This window comes from Lynx rufus, unplaced genomic scaffold, assembly GCF_022079265.1.
Source record: "Lynx rufus isolate CCGP_SWC_20201006 ecotype Redwood Valley unplaced genomic scaffold, mLynRuf1.p SCAF_16, whole genome shotgun sequence".
In the NCBI taxonomy this organism is placed as follows: Eukaryota; Metazoa; Chordata; class Mammalia; order Carnivora; family Felidae; genus Lynx; species Lynx rufus.
In genome coordinates this window covers 7688695-7713154 of record NW_025814830.1, presented here as the reverse complement: position 1 = coordinate 7713154, position 24460 = coordinate 7688695, and the positions used below count along the sequence as shown (strand labels likewise).

The 24460-nt window shown below is 57.1% G+C and overlaps 1 protein-coding gene across 2 annotated transcripts in view; it reads left to right on the top strand.

The window, feature by feature from the left end:
• Positions 1-4532: 4532 nt before the first annotated feature.
• The window catches only part of NECTIN2 (nectin cell adhesion molecule 2), a 28694-nt gene continuing 8766 nt past the window's right edge, over positions 4533-24460 (top strand). For both annotated transcript variants that reach the window (XM_047077879.1, XM_047077880.1), the window contains exons 1-5: positions 4533-4827; positions 15506-15901; positions 19270-19566; positions 20717-20834; positions 21937-22085. In XM_047077879.1, coding sequence (XP_046933835.1) covers positions 4737-4827; positions 15506-15901; positions 19270-19566; positions 20717-20834; positions 21937-22085 — 1051 coding nt within the window. In that variant the 5' untranslated portion in view covers positions 4533-4736. The remainder of the gene's footprint in view (positions 4828-15505; positions 15902-19269; positions 19567-20716; positions 20835-21936; positions 22086-24460) is intronic.

The following is a 24460-nucleotide window of genomic DNA, read 5'->3' as shown; positions in this document are numbered from 1 at the left end:
CGCCTCTTCAGTTCCATCCATTGTTTCATCACCTGTCTCCTTATTTGTGTGGTTTTCTTGTTTTCTATATGGCAGAAGTGAATATTTAAAAAAAAAATACAGCAGAAACATATAGAGGGTCATAGACTAGTTGAGAGAATTTGATAACCATGCAAAGTGTTTCTACAAAGCCTGTCACAGAGTATGTTTTCGGTATGTGTTTATTATTAGTATCATCATCCGAGGAAAATGGAGGGAAAGAGAGAAAAGCAAAATAGGGTCCTTTGGTCCAGGGAAGAGACCAGGTGGAGAGAGAGAGACCACTGTAAGAACAGACATTGGTCAGGAGGGATCTGGGGAGCTGGAGAGGGGGTGAGCAGATGGCTAGGGGGAGGGAAGAGAGGGGACCCCAGGGAGGAAGGGGGTGCTCAGCACCTGGTCCTTGAGTTAATGAGAGGAGGGTCCCAGCCCTCCTCCCTGGAAGATATACATTTGCATAAGGTCCCTCATCTGTCTGGCCTCCCAGGCAATTTGCATACAGATGGCAGCCTGTGCCCTCAGCCTGACCCCCCCCCCCACCTTGGACAAGGGTCTGGGGGAAGGGGCAAGAGGGATCTCCTGCAGGATCTGGGGCTCCGGGAAGTAAAAGCAAGTTTGCAGTAAACTACCCTTGTTTACAACCTTCTGTGGCTCCCTATCGCTCTCAAGTGCATGAACCGCCCTTCACCCGGCATTTAGGACCTAAGACGTTGCCCCTCACACACAGCCTACCCCTCCCTCTCTCACACATGCCCCTGCCTTGTGTCTTCATGACTTTACTATTCCTGGAATGCCCTTCCCGGTTTCCGCCATTGTCATAAAGCTTGCCTGTCCTTCAAAGCCTGGGCATCTGGAAGGATTCTGAAAAGTTTTCACTCCCCTTTTCCTGCCCTGGCAACTTTACAGGAATCTGTGCCTTTTTTGGGCTCCTATAGCTTTTATTAGTAAGGATATGTTTGGCTGCAAACGACCAAAAAAAAAAAAAAAAAAAAAAGGAAGTAAAAAATTCGTGTAAATGAAAAGGGAAATTATTCACTCGTATAACCAGGCTGACTATCTTCAGGCATAGCTGGATCCAGGGGCTCAAATAGTCTCATCAGAAAGCTGTCCTGGGGTGCTTGGGTGGCTCAGTCAGTTAAGCATCTGGCTTTTTTTCTTTTTTTCCCCCAGTTTATTTATTTATTTTGAAAGAGAGAGAGAGAGTGGGAGGGGCAGAGAGAGAGAGAATCCCAAACTGGTTCTGAGCTCTCACTCTCAGCAAGGAACCCAGTGTGGGGCTCGGTCTCATGAACTGAACCATGAGATCATGACCTGAACTGAAGTCAAGAGTCAGTCACTTCACTGACCCAGCCACCCAAGTACTCCAAGCATCTGACTCTTGATCTCAGCTCAAGTCCTGTTGTCATCGGGGCCCTGAACTCAAGCCCTATGTCGGGGTGTGAAGCCTACTTAAAAAAAAAATAAATAAATAAAATAAAATAAAATAAAATAAAATAAAATAAAATAAAATAAAATAAAACAAAATAAAATAAAAGTCTTATCAAAAAAATTGTGTTCCTTTACTGTTAATTCAAGAGGAAGTCTCAGGGCTAATTCCCATTGGACAGGAATGGGCCCCACCCCCACCTTTGAACCAATCCCAGTGGCCAAGGGATCAAATGCACTGATTGGCCAGGACAGGATCAGGCTCCCTCTGAACCAAAAGGACTGAGTGTAGGGGATGCCCTATAGGAAAACTTGGTAGTAGGGTAGTAGACTGTTGGAAGAAGAAAAAGAGGTTACAGGTTGCCAGGCAGGTAAATACTTGGCACCAACTTCAAAGCTCTATCAGAAAGACCTTGGCCTTGTGCCTATACCTCCCGGAGGCTATGGCTCTTCAGCGAAGTGCCATGGGACTTCTCGACACTGAGAGTTGACTCCTCAGGCATGAGACCCACCCAGGCATTTGTCAATCAACATGGCAGTGCGCAGCCTCACCTCACGTATGTCCCCTTCCGCCTGTGAAGGGGCGTTAAAGTCCAGCTTACCTTCCTGGGGCTTCCCTCCTGGGCTCAAACATACCCAACAAAGAACACCCAGAAAGAAAAGCTGAGCTCACTCACTGACAGGGCCAGAAAAGAGCAGGTGCTGCGGGCCCTTCCTGGAGGAAATCTCCCTGGGGACTGGGTATTTTGTTGAAGGGAGAGAGGGGAGTGGGGACAGAGGCAAGGATATTACAGAGCAAATTAGTGGCAAAGCCCTCACTAAAAGCCAGAGATCCTGACCCTCTAGGCTGGCTCCAGACTGGGGAGAGGCCAGAGGGATCACAGTTACTACCCACATTTATCCAGCTGGGCTCATACCAGGCTTGTGCCAAGCCTGAGATCCATGCTATCTGAAGGACGTGTAGGGTAGAGAGGATAAGAGCACGGACTGCCTGGGTTCAAATCCCTGCTTGCTACTTCCTTGCTGGGTGGCTTGGGGCCAATGGCCACCCTGGGCTCAGTGCACTTTTCAGTCAGATGGGGATCACGATAGTGTCTCCTCCGTGGGATTCTTGCGAGGAATTAACTAAGAGATGTCAGATCTGGATCTGCCATTAAAAATATATATATTTAATTGAGAGAGAGAGAGAGAGAGAAAGTAGGGGAGGGGCAGAGAGAAGGAGACAGAATCTGAAGCAGGCTCCAGGCTCTGAGCTGTCAGCACAGAGCACAACGTGGGGCTCCAGCTCCGGAACTGCATGATCACGACCTGAGCGGAAGTCGGACGCTTAACGACTGAGCCACCCAGGCGCCCCTGGATTTGCCATTTTGTAACTTTGTTGGGCCATGTCACTTTCATCTCTCTGTGCCTCAGTTTCCTTATCACATAGGGTCAGGTGTGGGTTATTTGAGATAATATACTGCACTTAAATGTGTACGTGGCACACAGTAAGTGCTAAATACGGTTATTAATAGTATCATTACCAAGAGAAGGCAGGTCAGTAAGAGTCTCCCCTACTTGAGACCTCGCCCTTTGGGGAGGAAAGCTGGGGCGTGTGCTGTGGGGAAGGAGGGCAAGTCTAGGGGCTCCTCTTGGTGGGGACAAGAAGGTCTCAAGCATCTTGCGCCCAGCTGATCGGCGACACCCTCACCCTAGAGGAAATGGAAAGGAGGGATTTCAGGGGCTCAGTGGCATCCCCTCCCTCAGCCTCCCGCTTCCCGCCCTCACCCTGCCACACTGGGCGGCCTCACCAGCTCCCCCGGTCAGCCCTAGGAATGTGAAGAGGTAGGTGGGGGTGGGGAGGAGCGGGAGCCGCCGGGGAGAGACAAAGGGGCCGAGTCAGAGCGAGAGACACAAAGCCGCGAGGAGGCTGGGAAGATAGAAGTGGGACAAGGACAAGGGGAGGGACCGGCGGAATCTGGAGGCCCGACCCTAGCCCAGCCCCGCAGGGCTAGCAGAGCGCGGGGGGCCGGTCTGTGCTGCCCCCTGGCGGGAGGCCGCGGTCACGGGGAGGTAGGGACCGAATACAGGAGAGGACAGGGGGTTGGCGGGGAGCGAGAACCACAGAGAACAGAGGCAGGAACAGAGACGTCGAGAGAGACAGAAACAAGAAGGCACATCGAGACACAGGGACAGAGTCAAAGGGATGGAAAGAGACGCGGGGACCTAGTGACACAGGAACGGTGTTAGAAAGACAAAGAGCAGAAACACCAGAAACACAAAGCGACTCCGACACGTGCGGACTCCAGAGGCAGAGAAATAAAGGGACGAAGGAGATCCAAAGATTGTGAGAGACATAAAGCCAGAGGCACAGAGAGGCAAAGAGAAATCCGGAAAGGAATGGCGCAGCGACGCCCAGAGCCGGGGCAGAGCTTAGAAAGACACAGGATAAACCGAGACGCACCCAGTAGCGAGACAGGCACTGGGCGAGGGGCAAGAACTAGGAAAGTCTCCTGGCGGGCATGGTGGGTGGGTGGGGGGGTGGTTTCAGCTTGGGGGCGGGGCTCAGGAGGGGGCGGGCCTATGAGAACCCACGTGCCTCACGCAGGTGTGACGACGCTTCAGCTACAGCTGAAGAGGCGGGGACAGAACTTCGCGCGGGGCTGAGACCAGGCGGGACTGAGTTCCCGGGAAGAGGCTGGACCCACTGCCAGTAGAGCGGGTGGGCGGGGCCGTCGCGGAGGCGTGGCTTCAGGGGGGCGGAGACCGCTGTAAACTCTGGAGAGGGCGTGACCGAATCTCAACCAGCCGCCCGGAGACGGGGGCGGGGCGCGAGCGGTCTCCTGGAGGGCAAAAGGGGTGGGGTTTGAGCTCCAGGGGAGGCGGAGATTGAATTCTGGGGGAGGGGCAACATCGAATTCTGGGGAGAGGCAGGTGTAAAACCCTGGGAGGGGGCGGGCGCAGAATGCTGGGCGGGGCGGGAATAAAATCCCGGGGAGGACCAGCGTGGAATCTCAGAGAGGGCGGGACAGCGTGAGCGAGTGCGGCCGGAGCCCAAGGTCGGCTCCGCGGGGGGGGAGGGAAGGGGTGGGTCCTGTGACGTCAGCGAGTCCGAGCTGCCAGAGAGAAGCCTGGGGCCGGGGGCGCCGAGCGGGGAGAGCCCGGCCCCGAGAGCAGAGCCGCGGGAGCAGAGCGGGCGGGAACCGGCCGGGAGCCGGAGCCCCTCAGGCACCTGCTCGACCGCCCAGCCGATCGGCGCTCACGGAGTGGCCCTCAGGCCCCCGCCCGGGCCCAGTCCCACCCCGGGCCCCCCCATGGCCCGGGCCGCAGCCCTCTCGCCGTCGAGATCGTCGCCGACGCTGCCACTCCTGCCGCTGCTGCTGCTGCTGCTGCTCCGGGAAACCGGTGAGAAACCGCAGACGCCCACCCCCCGCGCGGACCCAACCCCTTCCCCACCTTCCGAGTGGGGAAAGACCGAGCACCCTCCCCGCTCTACCCCCAGTTCACCGAGCCCCCTCCCTCGAGCCCCCTTCCCGGCCGGCCGCACCGACTCGGACCCTTATCTCTCTGCAGCCCTCCCCCGCCCACCACCACCCTTCTTAATCCCAACTCTCCATCCATCCTACACCGGACTTCTCGGTTATCCCCTCCCCCTTCCTCAGACTCTAACACCAAAAGGGTTAAATCTGAGCCTTCGCGCCCCCCACCCCACCCCGCACTGAGCTGTCAACCCGGATCTGAGGTTCCATCTCCGCTTCCCCGCTCAGGCATGTGGGGAATTTCTCCCCCCGCTCCCCAGCAGGAGGGTCGCGACGAGGAGACAAGACCATCCCCCATTTTCCTTCTCCCAGGGTTGGGCGTTTGAGGCCTTGGGAGAACTGAGGGCAGGGGGCCAAGATGTCCAGGCTCTCCAGAGGGGCTGGAGGGCTGGGACTTCGTGTTCCTTGGAGGGCCAAGGATGAGAGTTCCGGCGACCTGGGGAAGGGCCTGAGGACTCCAACCTGGGGCCTCAGGGAGCTGTAGGTTCTTGGGACCCAGAAAACAAGGGGCTGGGGCCTGGCTCCTGGGACCCAGACAAATTACGGGCTCGGGGTCTGAGTCCCAAGTAGAATGAAGGCTAGGGGCTATGTGTCCTGGGGTCCTGGTCGAATTGGGGGCAGGAAGGGCTCAAACCTGGGTTCCAGATTGTGAGCAGGGGGTTTGTGGCTCCTGGGTCCCAGGTAAAACAGGGGGTGAGGGGGGAGGCGGAAGAGGCCCTATCTCCTGGGTTTCAGATTTAATTGTAGGCATTGGAATGTCTCCTGAGATCCAGATGTAAATGCGGGCGGGGCACCCGGTTCTTGGCTTCTAGATGTAATCAAGGGCAGGAGGCTCTCTCTGGAAGCTGGCGCTCGGTCGGCTGTGTCCCCTGAAGAAAGAAGACGCTTCCCTTTCCTTGTGAGCCGTCGGCTGGGACGTCCCTGGGGAAGTTTTACCGGTTTCACTTTAGCTGAACCCCGGCAGGGAGGGGCGGGAGCTCTCCCCGGCTCCCGGTTCCGGACTCCCAGGTTTCGGGACCTTATCTTTCCTCCGGTCGCGCCCTTGGAGCCGCCGCGGGGGGGTGGGGGGTGGGACGCGAGGAGCCGCCGCCCTAATCCCCCGCCCCTCCCTCTGCTCTGCCCACCGACTCCCTCCCAGTCCCCTCAACCCCTCTGAGGGAGGGCGCAGCTCTCAGAAGAGGGAGAGGCTGGGACGAACAGGTGAAGAAGGTTCTGGCCCCGCCCCCTTGCAGGTGACTGGGCTCTTTATTCCCAGCTAGAAACTCTGGACACTGGAGTTTCCCAAGGGTTTGCCCAGGAAGTGTAGGCGGGAGCGGGGGGTGGGGGTGGGGGGTGGGGGGGGTGTCTTGCGAGAACCCTGAACCCTGGCTATCCCTCTGACCTCATTTGCCCCAGCTTGTCGCTGATTTGTATCCCAAGCCTTGACTCCGAGTTGGATACTGGCTCTCCCTTGGTGTCAGAGATAGGGACATGAGGTCAGGACCTGCCGCTTGTGAGAAACGCTCAGAACCCACCTGACCTTGAGCCAGGCTTTGACTTGACTCGTGATCTCATGGAGAATTCTAGATCGCCCTAGGAGACGGGTCCTCTGTTCCTATTTCCATTTCGCAGATGGGGACACGGAGGCTTCGAAAGGGCAAGCCACATTCCCGGGGTCCACAGCCAGTCCCCGGAAAGCCAGGCGTCAGACTTCAGAGCCTTCCTGGGCTCTGCTCCATCAGGTGCCCCTGAGGCTCCATTTCCTCCTTTGTAAAACAGAGACAGTAACCCTTTCCCTCTAGGGCCAGTGGGAGGGTTCAGAGGCCTCACTGAGCCCGTGTGAAAGCTCTTAGCACCTGGGGAGGGGGCCTTCCGCCCTCCTGACCCCTCATCTCTGTGCCTTTGCTTCCCACCTTTTCTCCCTCCCCCCTTTTCTCTCTCCCTCTGTCTCTCCCTCCTTCCCTCACTTTCTCTCCACCTCCTCCCCTCTTCATTTCTCGCCTCTCTCTGCTTCTCTGGCTCTCTCCTCTCACAGAGCTCCTTCTTTCTGTCTTTCCTTGCCATCCATCTCTCTCTTTACCTGTCTCTCGATCCTCTGCCTCCCCCCTCCTCGGCCCCTGGGGGACCGAGGGCTCTCCACCTGGGCCCCCTGCTGGGTCGCCTCCTCTCCAGTCCTCCCTAGCTTTCTGGGCTCTTCCCTGTCAGTCAGCCCGTAGTGGAGGGGGATGGGAGGAGAGGGCCTGCTGTCTCTTCTCATTAGGGAAGGGGGACTGGGCCGCGAGGTGGGGAGGGGAGCAGGGAAGGGATTCACAGACAGGGAGGGAGATACAGGGCTGGGGGCGGAAGGCGGAAGGCGACGGAGAATGCGTCAGAAACAAATTTAGGGATGGGGTCAGGGACAAACCCTAGATTGGAACCGAGAGAGATGGCGGGGGGCGGGGGGAGGATGAAATGTGGCCCACAAGGGTGGGACAGAAAGATGCTGAGATGGGGCCAGAAAGGTGGAGGAGGGGGAGGGAGCTGGACAGACGCACCAGGATAAAGGCAGGAACAGACTAAGGAGAGAGATTTAGAGCCTTGGTGAGGGACTGGGAGCCCAGAAGCCCCCAGCCATCAGTGACGAGATGCCAGGACCCAGGGAGGTCAGGGCACAGGCCAGTCTCAAGGCCAGCAGTATGTGGGGGGCGCAGGGAATGGTGGACACAGAAAGGACAGGGAGTTAAGGCACACCGGCCAGCTCCCCCGCCCCGCCAGGGACACTGTTACATTTTTAATGTCCCAACCATGCTGAGAAATGGAGGAGGAGGGGGAGGAGAAGAGAGACCCAGGGAGATGGCCCAGGCATAGACAAAGGGTATCAGAGATGCGGAGAGGCAGGCAGAGATGGGGAGACCCGGGAGACAGGGAGGTCCCAGGGTCAGAGACATACAGCCCGTGAGAGACAGACACCAGAAACCCCGAGAGTTTAGAGACCCCAGGAGATAAAGCAGGGAGCCGAATTCCAGAGACTAGGAGACCCACACCCAGAAAGAGGGGCCTCTCAGGTGTCAGACATAGAGGAAAGAGAATATGAGAACAGCTAAGGATGTGGGCCGTCTTCTTGGGCCAGTGAAAATGTTCCGGGATGGACTGCCGTGAGGGAGGCACAGATCTGGGAATATACTAACGCCACTGAACTGTGCGCTTTGAATGGGCGGATTGGATGGTATGGGAATTGTATCTCAATAAAGCCGTTAGAGGGGCACCTGGGTGGCTCACTCAGTTACGCATCCAACTCTTGATTTCAGCTCAGGTCGTGATCTCACAGTTCGTGGGATCAATCCCCGCTTTGTGCTGACAGCAAGGAGCCTGCTTGGGATTCTCTCTCTCTCTCTCTCTCTCTCTCTCTCTCTCTGCCCCTCCCCTGCTCGTGCAAGCGCTCTTGCTCACTCTCTCTCTCTCTCTCTCTCTTTCAAAATAAATAAATCAACTTAAAAAAAAATAAAGCTGTTAGAGAGAGAAATGACAGACACAGAAAGTCTGAGAGAGACAAAGGCAGAAACCAGAGAGCCGGGGAGTTGAAGACATGTAGGGACAGACTCAGGGCCCAGGAATCAGATGCAGAGAGAGATCAAGGCCTGCGGGGCTGGGGTGGGGGGGGGGGTGGGGGGGCAGAGTCTCGGGGATGGAAACATTTTGGGGTAAATGTGGACTGGGCAGAGCGGTGAGAGCTTCTGTCTGAGGGGCTCGGCCAGGGAGGGCAGTCCTAGAGACCCAGCGCCAGAAACATCAGACCCCACAGCGGGGGTCCTGGGTCCTTCCGGGGTGGGGGTGTGTGTGGCCGCTGCAGAAAGGCAGGGAGGTCTCAGCCCGGGGAGGGAGTGATAACCACCCTCTGAGAGATGGTTGGGGGAGACAGGGAGGCAGGTGCAGAAAGCCAGGCACAGAGAGCCCCATCTCCAGGCCACCGCTGCTGTGGCTCGCCTCTCCCCACCCCAGACCGGCTCCCGGATGTCCGCTGCGGGGGTGGGCACTGTGATTAATGCAATTAATTAATTAGCAAGGTGGCTGAGGCAGCAGCCGAGGCCAGCGCTCATAGCACGCCCGCCTTCAAGGGCCTGCTCGAGTCCTGCCACACCCGACAGGGCAGGTCACAGTGTTTATGGGTCCCAGGAGCCAGCCAGGCAGGAGCCCGGGAGTCAGGGCCCCCAGCCCCCTACTCGAAGTCACCATGGCACCCTGCTCTCTGCCTTGATCTTCCAACCCCGGATCTCAGGGTCTCAGGCTATGTGTCTCTGTCTCTCAGTTTTCTCCTGGGCTCATGCGATGCCCCGGGCAGCCCCCACTCTGCCACCAGAAAGCCTGCGGGCCCAGGCCATAGGGACAGGAAGCGTGTCTGGGGACCCAGCTGATGCCTCATGAAGCTGTCACCAGTCTGCCTTGCTGAGGGAAGCTGAGGGAGGCCCGTGTTCCCATGGCCAGACTCTCCCCTACCGTGGTGCCAGCCACGTCCCAGCCAAGGTCAGGGCACAGGCACGCTCCCAATAGCGCGCTGGACACCAGGGTCCTAATTTCAGGCCAGCCGTCCTCCTGGCTTCGGTTCCCCAGCCTCCATCTAAGACGCAGAATGTCTGGGCACCAGCCCACCCCTCTGCCCCTGACTCTCAGAGCCTGTGGGCCTCACGTCCCAGCCATTCCCTGCTGAACTTGCCACCACGTCCGGTTGATCTTTCTTCCTTAAACCCCCCCCACCCCCCCCCCCCCGCCCCTGCGTCCCTGCCCCATCCCATTCCGAGGGTCCTTCCAGAAGGCACCAACCTAACCCTGTTCCTCCCCCTGGGTACAACACTCCATGGCTTCCCAGCACCCTCAGGCAAAAGCCCAAACTTTTTTTTTTCTTTTCTTTTTAAATTTAATTAACTTTTTTAAAATTTACATCCAGGTTCATTAGCATAGAGCGGACAGTGATTTCTGGAGTAGATTCCTTAGTGCCCCTTCCCCATTTAGCCCATCCCCCCTCCCACAACCCCTCCAGGAGCCCTCCGTTTGTTCTCCATATTTAAGTCTCGTATGTTTTGTCCCCTCCCTGTTTTTATACTATTTTTGTTTCCTTTCCCTTATGTTCATCAAGTCCTCATAGGAGTGACGTCCTATGATTTGTGTCTTTCTCTGACTGACTAATTTCACTGAGCATAATACCCTCCAGTTCCATCCACATAGTTGCAAATGGCAAGATTTCCTTCTTTTTGATTGCCGAGTAATACTCCCTTGTATATATAGACCACATCTTCTTTATCCGTTCATCCATCGATGGGCATCTGGGCTCTTTCCATACTTTGGCTATTGTCGATAGTGCTGCTATAAACATTGGGGTGCATGTGTCCCTTCAAAACAGCACACCTGTATCCCGTGGATAAATGCCTAGTCGTGCAATTGCTGGGTCCTAGGGTAGTTCTATTTTTACTCTTTTGAGGAACCTCCATACTGCTTTCCAGAGTGGCTGCACCAGTTTGCATTCCCACCAAACATCTTTTTTAATGTTTATTTTTGAGAGAGAGAGACAGAGAGAGAGAGAGAGAACAAGCCGGGAAGGGGCAGAGACAGAGACAGAGAATCCCAAGCAGGCTCTGTGTGGAGCCCGATGCGGGGCTCGAACCCACAAACCATGGGATTATGACCGGAGCGGAAACCAAGAGTCAGATATTTAGCCGACCGAGCCACCCAGGGGCCCCCAAAGCGCAAACTCTTAATGGAGCCTCTGCCCGTGTATCTAGTGCACAGCTGATTCCCCAGCTTCACCTCATTCGTTCATCCATCATGTTTCTGGAGCTCCTACAGTGTGCCAGGCACCATTGTAGGCTCTGGAGATAGATTGGTCAGCAAAGACCCCTCCCCCCGGGCACTGATGTTCTAGTGGGGGAGACACATCAGGTGCTTTGAGGGAAATGAAGCGGGGTCGAGGCAGTTTTTATTACCATTACGGTGCTCAGGGGGTCTTTGCCTAGCTGAGCAAAGACCTGAACGAAACGAGGGAGGGAGCCATGGGGACACGTGGGGAAGAAGCATTTCAGGATGCGGGAACGAGTGCAAAGGCCCTGAGGTCGTCTGGGGAACAGTGGGGAAGCCAGTGTGGTCAGAGCAGGGTGAGCCAAGGGGAGAGGGTGGGGGATGAGGCTAGAAAGAGGATGAGTGCAGATCGTGCGGGGCCTTGAGAGTTTCTTTTCTGAGTAAGGAGGGCCGCCGGAGGGCTCTGAGCCGGGAGGAGGGACCTATTGGCTGTGTTTGGGAACAGACCGTGAGGGCAACTGCAGTCCTCCGTGCGGGCAGGTACCGGTGAATTAGACAAGATGAGGCACTGCGGGGCTCAGAATGGTCTGTTGGTGGGTATATTTTGTAGATGGAGCCGACAGGGTTTCCTGATGGACCGCGTGTGGGGGTAGAGGACGAGGGGCGATGTTTAGGTGGAAACACCCCTAACCCCACAGGGGCTGAACCATCCTGTTCTTTCATTCAGAATTAGAAACAGATTGGGGGAACTTCCAGAGGCCCCTGGGTGGCTCCGTCGGTTAAACGTCCGGTTAAACGTCCGACTGTTGGTCTCGGCTCAGGTTGTGATCTCGAGGTTCGTGAGTTCGAGCCCCGCGCCGGGCTCTGTGCTGACAGTGCGGAGCCTGCTTGGGATTCTCCGTCTCCCTCTCTCTCTCCCTCTCTCAAAATAAATAAACACTTAAAAAAAAAAAAACAACAGAATGGGGAACTTCAGGCCATGGGATTTTAGAACCTCATTCATTCAGAGAATATTGAGTGTCCACCAGGAGCCGATCGCTGTCGCAGATACTGAGGGCATAGCTTGTGGGCCTAACCGGGCCAAGAAGTCACGAAAGTCCAGGCTGGAAGAGGGGGAGCAGTGCTCTGCAGAAGAAATGGGGGGGCAGGGGGAGGCGCGTATGGCCCTCTGGGGCAGAGTGTTGGGGATGAAAACCCTGCCTGGGGAGCCTGCCCCACAAGAAGCCAAGAGCGGGGTCTTTTTTAAACCTCTGAAGCGGACAATGCTGAGACACCCCCCCTAGATACAGGAGGGTAGCCCTCCCTCAGAAGATCCAGTTGTCACGCGGCCACAAGGACCTCTCCAGAATGTGAAATCTGGCTCCCCGAAGGATCCCAGGGACCCAGAGGTAGGGGTGGGGCTCCGCGAGCCTGAGCTCTGCTTCCTTCAGGAAGCCCTCCGGGCCTCCCTCAGGCGGGTCAGGCCTCTGGCTCTGGGTTCTTACGCGCACACCTCACCCCCTTCAGTCTTCCCGGCCACCTTGACAATGACTCTTGGGGCAACGTGGGTCTCCCCGCCCCATTGTCTACCCTCACCTGATACACGTGTCCCTGTCTCTTCTGAGGCACCTGCACCCCACACAGAGCCAGATACTCATTTGGTTGTATTTATTGAGCGCTTACTGCACGCCATGCCTTGGTGTCAGCTCTGGGGATACAGCAGGGAACGAGAGACAGACATCCCATCCCCAGGGGCCAACCCTCTAGCACCCAGGACCTGTTTGCTGAGTCACCGTCCCACAAACTTGCCTGGGATGGGAGCAGATTCCAATCCCTCCCTCCCCCACCACGCAATCCCTTTAAGTTCTAAGTCCCCCTCCAGGAGCCAGCCTCCAGCCCTGCACCCAGTCTCCATCGTAACCTCTGGGTCTTCTAGTGACCCCTCTGCAGGACTTCTTGCTGTCTGGTGAGGCGTTTCTGCCCGGCTCCACCTGCCCCTCGGGTTCCCTGGGTTCAAGCCTAGTCATTCTCCAGCTGCGGAACCCTCCGTAGCTCCCACTTGCCTCAGAGGGGAAAACCTAGTTCCTGGCCCGACCCTACTTTGCTCTCTCCAGAGCCCACAAGGGCCGGGTGATTTTTCCTGACAGAGGGCCCGTCCCTCCCCACCCAGCTGGAAAGGGGCAGGCCCTTGGGGGACCCTTGTCCCACATTCCGTGCCTTTGGAGGCCGAGTGGGTGAAGGATCCTGGCACCGGAGGGAAGGGACAGCCTTTCCTCAGCTCCACCCAGTTGGTGACCCCCAGGAACCCCATATCCTGATTTTGGTCTGGATTTTGAGCTTTAATCTCCAGACCCTTCTGTGGGTCAGTAGATGGGTGAGTGCTGGTTCGTGTTGGAAACAATGCTGTGTGGGCCAAGAGTGAATACACGCGAAGCCGGATTTGGCCTGCGGCGGGCTGGCAGCTAACCGCCTCTGGCCTCTGTTTGACTCACCCGTGCGGGGCCCCTCAAAGGCCTCGTGGCAGGAAGTCGTCTCATGGAATTGTCACGAGGGACCCTGCTTGAACATCCCCATTTTAAATTTTTTTTTCAACATTTATTTATTTTTTTGGGGACAGAGAGAGACAGAGCATGAACGGGGGAGGGTCAGAGAGAGAGGGAGACACAGAATCGGAAACAGGCTCCAGGCTCTGAGCCATCAGCCCAGAGCCCGACGCGGGGCTCGAACTCACAGACCGCGAGATCATGACCTGAGCCGAAGTCGGACACTTAACCAATGGTGCCACTCAGGTGCCCCGAGGCGATAGATCTGTTACACAGTGGTCTTGGCTGGGGGCTTCTTTCCAAAAGTCTCTGGGACCGTCCCCGCTGCTGCGACTGCCTTCTGCGGGGACCCCCTCATTAGGGTCTCCTATTAATGTGCCCTGGGTTTCTGTATGAGGCCAGTGCTCCCCACCCCCATCTCGGTCAAAGACAGCTGGACAGCCTTTGCCCCTTGAGCAAGGGCATGTGCCCTCGGCCTTGCCTCAAGGCTGAGTATCACGGGCCGCTTGTAATTATACTTAACTTGGCTGTGTTTATTTAACAAGCACTGATCTCCTGTTTCCTGTGGCCCTGTGCTGGTGCTCCACAAATATTCTTTAATCTTTATAACAGCCCCTATAGGGGGCGGAGCCCTCCGATTACCCTCATTTTACCACCGAGGAAACCAAGGCCCAGAGAAGTTCAACGACTTGCCCAAAGTCACACAGCCAGCACGTGGCAGCACCAGGATGCGAACCCAGGCGGCCTGGGCCCGCGGTCGCCGTGCTGTATTGCCTCGCACCACAGAACAACATCCTTCTTTATTCCGTGTTTTTGTTAAACGCGAGAAAACAAACGAGGAGAAGGGAAAAGAGACGTTCACGCAAAAACCCGTTTGCTCATATTCCGTTCTGTTCACAATCAACACAAAGTGGAGACGACCCGAGTGTCGATCAACTGATGAGCCGATAAATGCCACAGAATGCACCCACACAATGGCATATTATTCGGCCGCGAAAAGGAACCAAGCGCCCGAGAGGCGCTACGTGGACGAAACTTGAAAACTGGATGCCAGGTGAAGGAAGCCAGGCACAGCGCCACCTAGTGTATGATTCCATTTATACGAAATGTCTCAAAGGGCAGATGTGTGGGGGCCAAGGAAGTGAGTGAGGGGTTTCCAGGGGCTGGGGGCACGGGGAGCGACTGCCAGTGGGTACCGAATTACTTTGGGGAATTATAAAAATTCCCTAAAATTGATTGCAGTGACAGACACTATATGTAACAAGTCTTGTGAATGAATATACAATATATACTCACCTGCTTTCAATGGGTGGGAATTATATCTCAATAAAGCTGTTTCAAAAGAAAAAAAAAGTGGGGCACCCACGTGTTTCAGTGGGTTGGGCGTCCGACTTTGGCTCAGGTTCATGGGTTGGAGCCCCCCCACCCCCCGCGTTGGGCTCCGTGCTGCCCATGCGGAGCCTGGTTGGGATTCTGGATCTCCTCTGTCTCTCTGCCCCTCCCCCACTTGTGCTTTCTCTCTCTCTCAAAACAAACAAAAAGGGGGCTAAGAGGGCTGTAGGTTTTCCAGAAAGGTGAAACTATAACTGAGAGAGAGACAGAGTGCAAGCAGGGGAGGGTCAGAGAGAGAGGGAGACTCCGAATCCGAAGCAGGCTCCAGGCTCGGAGCTGTCAGCACAGAGCCCGATGCGGGGCTCGAACTCACGAACCCCGAGATCACGCCCTGAGCCGAAGGTGACGCTTAACCGAGTGAGCCACCCAAGTGCCCCTGTCCTCACATTTTAAATATTTAAAATTTTATGTTGTGAGACAGAGCACCTGGGTGGCTCGGTCGGTTGAGCGTCCGACTTCGGCTCAGGTCACGATCTCGCGGTCCGTGAGTTCGAGCCCCGCGTCGGGCTCCGGGCTGACAGCTCAGAGCCTGGAGCCTGCTTCCGATTCTGTGTCTCCCTCTCTCTCTGCCCCTCCCTCATTCATGCTGTCTCTCCCTGTCTCAAAAATAAATAAATATTAAAATAAACAAACGGTTTTTAAAAGGATATTAACAGTAATTCCACACTAGCACATAAGCTAGTCGAGATTCCTATGTCCCCAGTGTTTCTGTGAAACGTGCTCTCTGGAAGAATCGGGAATCGGGACCTCACAAAGGCTCCTGCGTCGCATCTGGGGCTTGCATTTCCCAGTGGGGCCCCTCAGCGATGGCCCTGCCTGGCCTGGAGGTATCTGGCTCCTTCCCCCACCCACCTCTCTCTCTCTCCCTCTCTCTTTTCTCCCCAGGAGCCCAGGATGTGCAAGTTCGAGTGCCGCCCGAGGTGCGGGGCAACCTGGGGGGCACCGTGCAGCTCCCGTGTCACCTGCTGCCGTCGGGACCGGACGTCAGAGTCTCGCAGGTGACGTGGCTGCACGTGGACGCAACCGGCACCAGCAGGAGCGTGGCCGCCTTCCACCCTTCGTACGGGCCCAGCTTCCGCAGCCCAAAGCCCGGCGAGGAGCGGCTGTCCTTCGTCACCGCCGGGCAGAGCAGCGGGACCAGGCAGGGCACGGAGACGGAGCTGCGGGATGCCACGCTGGCCCTCCGGGGACTGACGGTGGAGGATGAGGGCAACTATACCTGCGAATTTGCCACGTTCCCCAGTGGCACCAGCCGGGGGACGACCTGGCTCCGGGCCATAGGTGAGCAGGGCCGGGCGGGAGAGCCCTCTCGCAGATCTGTCTCTCCCTCTGCTCCGGCGGTAATATCGGCTTTCTCCGTGGTCTTCGGTCAGTTGGCAAATATCCATTAAGCGCCTGCCGTTGCCAGACTCTGTTCTGCGGGTTGAGGTTACAGCAGGCACAAGGCATTCGCCAAAGACGTACTGAGCACCTACTATGTGCTGGGCCCTGTTTGGGGCTCTAGCAACAAAGCAGTAAGACAGCTCCCTGCCCTCCTGGGGCTTCTACTTCAATAAGGGAGGGTCAGACAGTAACTAACGTTAGTAAGAAAAACAGGAGTGAGTCGGGTGGTTCTAGGTGTCATGGAAGCTGGTGGGGGGCAGATTATAATTTTGGCTGTAGAGTCCGGGTGAAATCGGAAGAAAAACTCGAAGGAGGTAAGGGAGCCCCGTAGGTTCTCTAAGGGAACAGCATTTCAGACAGAGAGAATGGCAGGTGCAAAGGCCCTGAGGCAGGGCCCACCTGGAACATTTGCCGTAGAGCGAGGAAGTGAGTGTAACCGGAGGCTTGCGACTAAAGGGAAAGGAGGAGGGGACAAGGTCAAGAAGATAGTGGGAGCCACGGGATCACAGACGGCCCCATGAACCACATGAGGACTTTGATTTTTGCCCTGAGAGAACCAGGACTGTGGGAGGTTCTGAGCAGGGGATAGGTGTGATCTGGCTTCAGTTTTCACAGGCTCCTCTAGCTGCAGGTCGGGGGCAAGGGTGGCAGCTCAGGGGCCACAGGGGAGCAGGGGAGCGCGTGAGTCCCGGCAGGAGGTGATGGCAGCAAGGCGGAGGCAGTTGGGGCAGCAAGAGGAGATCAGATTCGGGAAACAGGTAATGCCGGGGAATGATCCAATTCGCCAACAAACAAAGGGGACACACCAGGATGATGCGCTACTCACTCCCAGTAAGCGACCCCGGTGGTCCCTTTTAGACAGAATGGGCAGGGAAAGAAAGCCTCTTAGTCAGGTCCTGAAGCGTAAGGAGTCACGCATGGACGTGTGCCCTCGGGCAGGGGAATAGATGCACCTGTAAGAGGGAACCGCGTACCAAAAAGCTGGGACGCAGGAGTGCACTTGGCATGTACCAGGAACAGAAAGGAGGCTGGTGGCCAGGGCTTGCGTGACCCCTCGCCGAAGCAGGAAAACCAGCAGAGCCAGATCGCATGGGCCTCCTGGGCGAAGGATTCCATGGGAGCAGATGCAGCGGGGGGTGGGGAGGAGTGGGTGGGATAAAGCGTCCAGCTCCAGCCGGGGAGGGCAGGGGAGGGGGGGTGACCAGCACAGCCACTTAAGAAAACGGGGGAGACTTTGGGAAGGGCTTTTTTTTGAAGGATGCTCTTTTTTTTTTTTTTTTTTTTTAAGGATGCTCTTTCTTGTTCCATCTCGGGCACCCGCCTGGGATCCCACCTTCCCCCGGCAATGTCCCGCAAGCCACCTCGCTCGGGACTCTCATTTTCGCTCTCTCAGCCCCAGAGGGTTTGAGAAGTCCACCCTGTACCGTCCCTGGGCAAAGGCTTTCATTTCAGAGGCGCCCGAAACCCCGGTTGTTTTGCAGAATTCAAAACACAAGACTTTCACCACCCCACCCCTGGCAAAGGTCTCTTCCCATGCCGTCACTTGTTCTGTTCGAGAGATATACGCGGAGAGCACCTGTCTCACCCCAGGTGCCTCCTGGGGCAGGTGCACAGAACAGACCAGCCAGACCTCTGCTTTTCGTGGAGGAGCAGGTGCCGTGAGTCCCCCCCCAAAGGAGAGTCAGATGTCAGGGAAGTTCCCTTGAGGAAGTGAGGCTGGGACCTGCAGGAGAAGACCCCGCAGCGGGTGGGAGCAGGGTCTGAGGGCGGCGTGGGGCAGGTGCCCAGGACGGTCAGAGGACAGATAGCAGGTTGACCGGGGAGGATGCGAGGAGGCCCCTCGGAGGCTCTGGCAGTCCGGGGAAAGAAGAGGAGGGCCCTACCGCATGGATGAGCTCAGGAGAATCCCAGATAGAGATTTCCACAAGCCAGCTGGAGAGCTGAGGCACCACCCGGGACAGTCTGGTGATAGCGGCGGGTTGCTTATTCCTCATGGCGGTATTATTGTTTTCCCTCCCCGTATCTTTCCATGTTTTCCAGGAAGGTAGGTGAAAAGGGCAAAAAATCTCCCGCTTTGGGAATCTCCGTAACCTTTATCCCACTTCTGGCCCCGCAATTTGCTGGTGATTTCAGGAAAGAAGTAGAAATCCTTTTGAGCTGGACCTTTGAACTACATTATTCTGCTTTGGCTTAAAAAAAACTTAAACAAAAACAAAAAAAACCACTTAGCCTCTTCCAGACAGAATTCTATCATGGCACACGGTGCAGCGAGTGCTATACGTAGAAATTTATTTAATCTGCACAACAATCCTACAGGGTGGGCATTTTTTAAATTAATTTTTGTTTGAAGTTTATTTTGTTGTTTTTGTTGTTGTTTGTATTTATTTTTTATTTTTTTTTAACGTTTATTTATTTTTGAGACAGAGAGAGACAGAGCATGAACAGGGGAGGGTCAGAGAAAGAGGGAGACACAGAATCGGAAGCAGGCTCCAGGCTCTGAGCTGTCAGCACAGAGCCCGACGTGGGGCTCGAACTCACGGACCGTGAGATCATGACCTGAGCTGAAGTCAGACGCTTAACCGACCAAGCCACCCAGGCGCCCCTTTGTTGTTGTTTTTAATGTTTATTCTTTGAGAGAGAGAGAGAGAGAGAGAACGAGCAGAGGAGGGGCAGAGAGAGGGAGACACAGAATCCGAAGCAGGCTCCAGGCTCCGAGCTGTCAGCACAGAGCCCAACGTGGGGCTCGAACTCACAAACCGCGAGATCATGACCTGAGCTGAAATCCAGAGTTGGACGCTTAACTGACTGAGCCACCCAGGCGCCCTGGGCATTTATTTTAAGTTTATTTATTTATTTTTGAGAGAAAGAGAGAGCGGGAGAGGGGTGGGGGGGTGGGGAAAGAGAGAGAGAGAGAGAGAGAGAGAGAGAGAGAGAGAGAGAATCCCAAGCAGGCTCTGCACTGTCAGCCCAGAGCCCAGTGTGGGGCTCGATCCCACAAACTGTGAGATCATGATCTGAACCAAAGTCCAGAATTGGACAGTCAACCAACTGAGCCACCCAGGCCCCCCCTGGGGTGGGAATATTTATTATCCCGACTTTACAGAAGAGGAAACTGAGATCCGGAGCTGGGAAATGACTGGCCCAAAGCCGTGCAGCTGCTGAACAGAACTGGGATTGGAGCCCAGGCAGTTGGGGCTTAACGGCTGAGGTGTTTGTTGACTGACTGCGGGTGAGGAGTGACGTCACCCCTCTGTTGCTCTCCCCAGCACAGCCCCAGAACCACGCCGAAACACAGGAGGTCACCCTGAGCCTGGAACCTGTGCCCGTGGCCCGCTGTGTCTCCGAGGGGGGCCGGCCACCCGCCCGAATCTCCTGGTTCTCGCCCGTGGACGGGGAGGCCAGAGAGAGCCAGGTGTCCGGACCTGTGCCCGGCACAGTCACCGTCACCAGCCGCTTCACCTTGGTGCCCCTGAGTCGAGCGGATGGTGTCAAGGTCACCTGCAAAGTGGAGCATGAGAGCTTTGAGGAGCCCATCTTGCTGCCCGTTACCCTCTCCGTGCGCTGTGAGTGTTTCAGGATGTGACCGCGTCCCCCGTGTTGTCTACGCTGGCTTCTCTAGGGCACTGTCTACACTACCGCGGAGTGCTGGCTGCATTAGCCCCCCGGGGCCAGATTCTGCACTGCCTTCCCGCCGGTTGTCTATACTGGCTCTCGTGGGCAACGTCTACACCCTGCGTCCTCGTTGTCTCTACTGCCGTCTCTAGGCTCTCTCCTTGCCGCCCCCATCGGTGGTAAAGCAAGGTTTGCAGGGGCCGGTTTTATACATTTCTTCCCAGTCCCACATCCAGCGAGGTCACACTGACAGCTTGGTGTCGATCGCTGAGGGCTACTTACACCAAGGAAATCGGCAAACACTGCAAATCAGGCTTGTTCTTTTTTTTTTTTTCATCCCCCTTTTCTTTTTTTTTTTAATTTTTTTTTTTAACGTTTATTTATTTTTGAGACAGCGAGAGACAGAGCATGAACGGGGGAGGGGCAGAGAGAGAGGGAGACACAGAATCTGAAGCAGGCTCCAGGCTCTGAGCTGTCAGCCCAGAGCCTGACGCGGGGCTCGAACTCACGGACCGTGAGATCGTGACCCGAGCCGAAGGCGGACACTTAACCGACTGAGCCACCCAGGCGCCCCCATCCCCCTTTTCAAAGAGCCGTTTTGCCAGCCCCCACCGGCCCCCAACCACATCTTCTGTGGCTCCCGCGGGGGCCCCGGTTGACATTTGCTTTACCGTGTGCATCGACTACTGTGGGTTTATAGCGACCAACCCGACGTTGTCTACACCCCCCCCACCCCCATTCACACCATCTAAACTGACCCTGCTGGGGTCGCCATACCAGCTCCTGCCCCCCCCCCCCCCGTATGATTCATGTTGGCCCCTGTGGGCCCCGTCGTGGTAGCAATAACACGATCTCTGTGGCACCCTCAGACGCTGCCGCCATTGAACCATACCTTCCTCGAAATGGTCCAGGTGGCATCCCGGGACAGCAGGTGCGCTGGCCTCAGCAGACGTAGCCCAAACTGACCTGCCCCAGTTTCCACGGGTCCACGTCCTGCCAGCCCACGTCATTTCTTTAGGATTCCCGTCTATCTGCTCACCTATCCGCTCTCTGGGGACTCCGCCCGTCTCTGAGCCAGCCCCCCCCCCCCATTTCCTCCAGACCCCCCTGAGGTCTCCATTTCCGGCTATGATGACAACTGGTACCTTGGCCGCAGCGAGGCCACCCTGAACTGTGATGTCCGCAGCAAACCAGAGCCCACAGGCTACGACTGGAGCACGTGAGTCCTGGGTGGGGCTGGACCCATGGGTCTGAGGGAGGAGGGGGCTGGGGGCTAGACCCGTGGGTGTGAGGGAGGAGGGGGCTGGGGTCTGGACCCCTGGGTCTGAGGGAGGAGGGGGCTGGGGTCTGGACCCCTGGGTCTGAGGGAGGAAGGGACTGGGGTCTGGGCCCGTGGGTCTGAGGGAGGAGGGGGCTGGGGGCTGGACTCCAGTGTCTGAGGGGGGGGTGGGCTGCGGGGACTGGGTCCCTGGGTCTGAAAGGGAGGGGCTGGGGGCCTGAACCCCTGGGTCTGAGGGAGGAGGGGCTGGGGGCCTAGACTCCTGGGTGTGAGGGAGGAGGGGCTGGGGGTCTGGACTCCTGGGTCTGAGGGAGGAGGGGCTGGGGGCTGGACTCCAGTGTCTGGGGGGGGGTGGGCTGCGGGGACTGGGTCCCTGGGTCTGAAAGGGGAAGGGCTGGGGGCCTGAACCCCTGGGTCTGAGGGAGGAGGGGCTGGAGGCCTAGACTCCTGGGTGTGAGGGAGGAGGGGCTGGGGGCAGGACTCCTGGGCCTGAGGGAGGAGGGGGCTGGGGCCTGGATTCCTGGGTCTGAGGGAGGAGGGGGTGTAGGGCTGGAGTCTGGGTCTGAGGGAGGAGGGGCTGGGGGCAGGACTCCTGGGTCTGAGGGAGGAGGGGCTGGGGGCCTGGACTCCTGGGTCTGAGGGAGGAGGGGCTGGGGGCCTAGACTCCTGGGTGTGAGGGAGGAGGGGCTGGGGGTCTGGACTCCTGGGTCTGAGGGAGGAGGGGCTGGGGGCCTGGATTCCTGGGTCTGAGGGAGGAGGGGCTGGGGGCCTAGACTCCTGGGTCTGAGGGAGGAGGGGCTGGGGGTCTGGACTCCTGGGTCTGAGGGAGGAGGGGCTGGGGGCTGGACTCCTGGGTCTGAGGGAGCAGCACCAGGGATCTGAACCCATGAGTCCTCCAGGAGAATGCTGGCAGTGTCGGGTCTTAAATATTAAGTTTTATGTCCCTGGAGCTTGGGTGTTAAAGGCTGCGTCATCAGGGACCAGGGCTGTGCCCCGCTATGGGCCCTGACGTTCCCCTCCGGTGACCCCTCACACCTTCCAGGACCGCAGGCGTCTTCCCAGCTTCCGCAGTAGCCCAGGGCCCCCAGCTGATCATCCACTCGGTGGACAAACTCGTCAACACCACGTTCATCTGCACTGTCACCAACGCCGTGGGCACGGGTCGTGCTGAGCAGGTGGTCCTCGTCCGAGGTGAGCGGGTCTTGGAGGTGGCGGGCGAAGATCGGGTCAACCCCGCACGTGCTCCTCCTTCCTGGGTTCCGGGGTCGCGTTGCGGGGAGGCTGTGCCGCCGGCCTGGGGAGGGATCCAGACCCGCCTCGCCGATGAGAAAGGAGGGCAGTGTGGCTTTTCTGTCTCGCCCCCCCCCCCCCCGCCCCGGTTGGATCTGCGTCAGGACGATAGGGCAGGCACCGGCAGAAGAATCGGGAGGATGAGGCCTCTGCTAGGGGCTTGCTCGAGACTAGAGGCTTGGAAAGGGTCTTCGGGAAGAGACCCGGGGATATTGCCCTGGGCTCCAGTTGGAGAGACGCATGTCAGGCAGCTAGGCAAACAGAAACACACTCAAACACTGATTTCCTACAGGGAGTGCCGGTCAAGTAACATTAGGAAATCAGTTTGTTTTTTTTAAATTTTCATTCATTTATTACTATTTTTTTTATGTTTATTTTTGAGGAAGAGAGAGACAGAGCGTGAGCGGGGGGAGGAACGGAGAGAGGGAGACCCGGAATCCGAAGCAGGCTCCGGGCTCTGAGCTGTCAGCACAGAGCCTGACGCGGGGCTCGAACTCACGGACTGTGAGATCATGACCTGAGCCAAATTGGACGCCTAACCGTCTGAGCCACCCAGGAGCCCCTTATGAGAGAGAGAGAGAGAGAGAGGTAGCACGCTCCAGCGAGCGAGTGGGGGAGGGACAGAGAGAGAGGGAGACAGAGGATCTGAAGCAGGCTCTATGCTGACTGCAGGGAGCCCGACGTGGGGCTCGAACTCACAAATCGGGAGACCCGAGCTGAAACCAAGAGTCGGACGCTCCACCGCCTGAACCACCCAGGTGCCCCAGGAACTCAGCTTTCGTGTGTGTTGGAACATTTGTGTTTCTAGGGGGCATATTTTGGGAATGGCAGCTGATGTGTCTGTGGGTCAAAAGTTCTCTGAGTACCCCCCCCCCCGATACTGAATTCAAACTCCGGACGGGCCCCAAGACAGGGGAGGAAAAGAACAAAGCCAGGCCGGGCCTGTGGCCCAGGCTGACGGAGGCGGGGTCGAGGTCACGGCTGTGGAGCCACCCACCTAGCGGGAGGCAGGAACTGTTACAAGGCGGTGTGCCCCGAGACCCAGACATGTGAACCCTAGGGCTGAGAACGGAGCCAGCAGCCCGCGGGGCCCACGTCTACAGAGACGGGCTCTGTGCTCCGAGATGGCATCGTAACCGAAACAGAAACTCACTCACCACAACCCACACTCTCAGACTCACCGTCACCCAGACGCACCCCCCAAGAGAACAGGGCCGCACAACGAACAGAGCCACCGAGATGCCATGTGTACCTGGAGGAAAAAACAAAAAAAACATTCTAGGAAACACCCTCCCAGCTCGACACTCTACACAACACTCCTGTGCAAACACGCAACACTGGGCATAGTGGGGAGGAGGAGAGGCCCCCCCCTCAGAAACAGGACTGCAGACAAAGGCACAGAGGCGTGAGGACAGGCACACCCACACCTAGAGACAGGCAGACAGGCGCCACGGCCAGAAACAAAAACAGATCCCCTTACTAAGACATAATCTTTTTTTTTTTATTTTTTTTTAACATTTATTTATTTTTGAGACGGAGAGAGACAGAGCATGAACGAGGGAGGGTCAGAGAGAGGGAGACACAGAATCTGAAACAGGCTCCAGGCTCTGAGCGGTCAGCACAGAGCCCGACGCGGGGCTCAAACCCATGGACCGTGAGATCATGACCTGAGCCGAAGTCAGCCGCTTAACTGACTGAGCCACCCAGGCGCCCCGAGACATAATCTTACAACACACACACACACACACACACACACACACACACACACCTAGAGAAACAAACAGAAACAGACCCCTCTCAGGAATTCCCTCGCTCTGGAGATACGACACGCGTGGTCCGGGTCACGGTCACGGCCAACGCACCCATAGAGACAGGCGGCCTGCCCTCAGCAAGGCTGACACTCACACGCACAAACGCACACCCCCGCAGGGAGACCCGATCGCACAGACGTGCCGGCAGTGGGGAGAGCCCTGCGGACGGCGACAGTTTCCACACGCAGAAACCATCCCTCACACAGATGCTAAGGGAGAAACTCAAAGACGTTCTCAGAGGTACACGCCCTCAGTCCCCCGAAACCCCGTTGCTTTCAACACATCGTCATCTGACAAATATTTGTCGAGGGCTCCTCTTTGCCAAGCCGTCTCCTTGATGTCGGGAACACGGTGGCGAACAGAGAGGCCAGTCCCTGCCGTCGAAGGCGCACCCCGGGGAGGGAGGGTCAGCCCCACCTGCCACCCAGCAAGATGCCCAACTGGAAATACATCCCCTGAACCCGT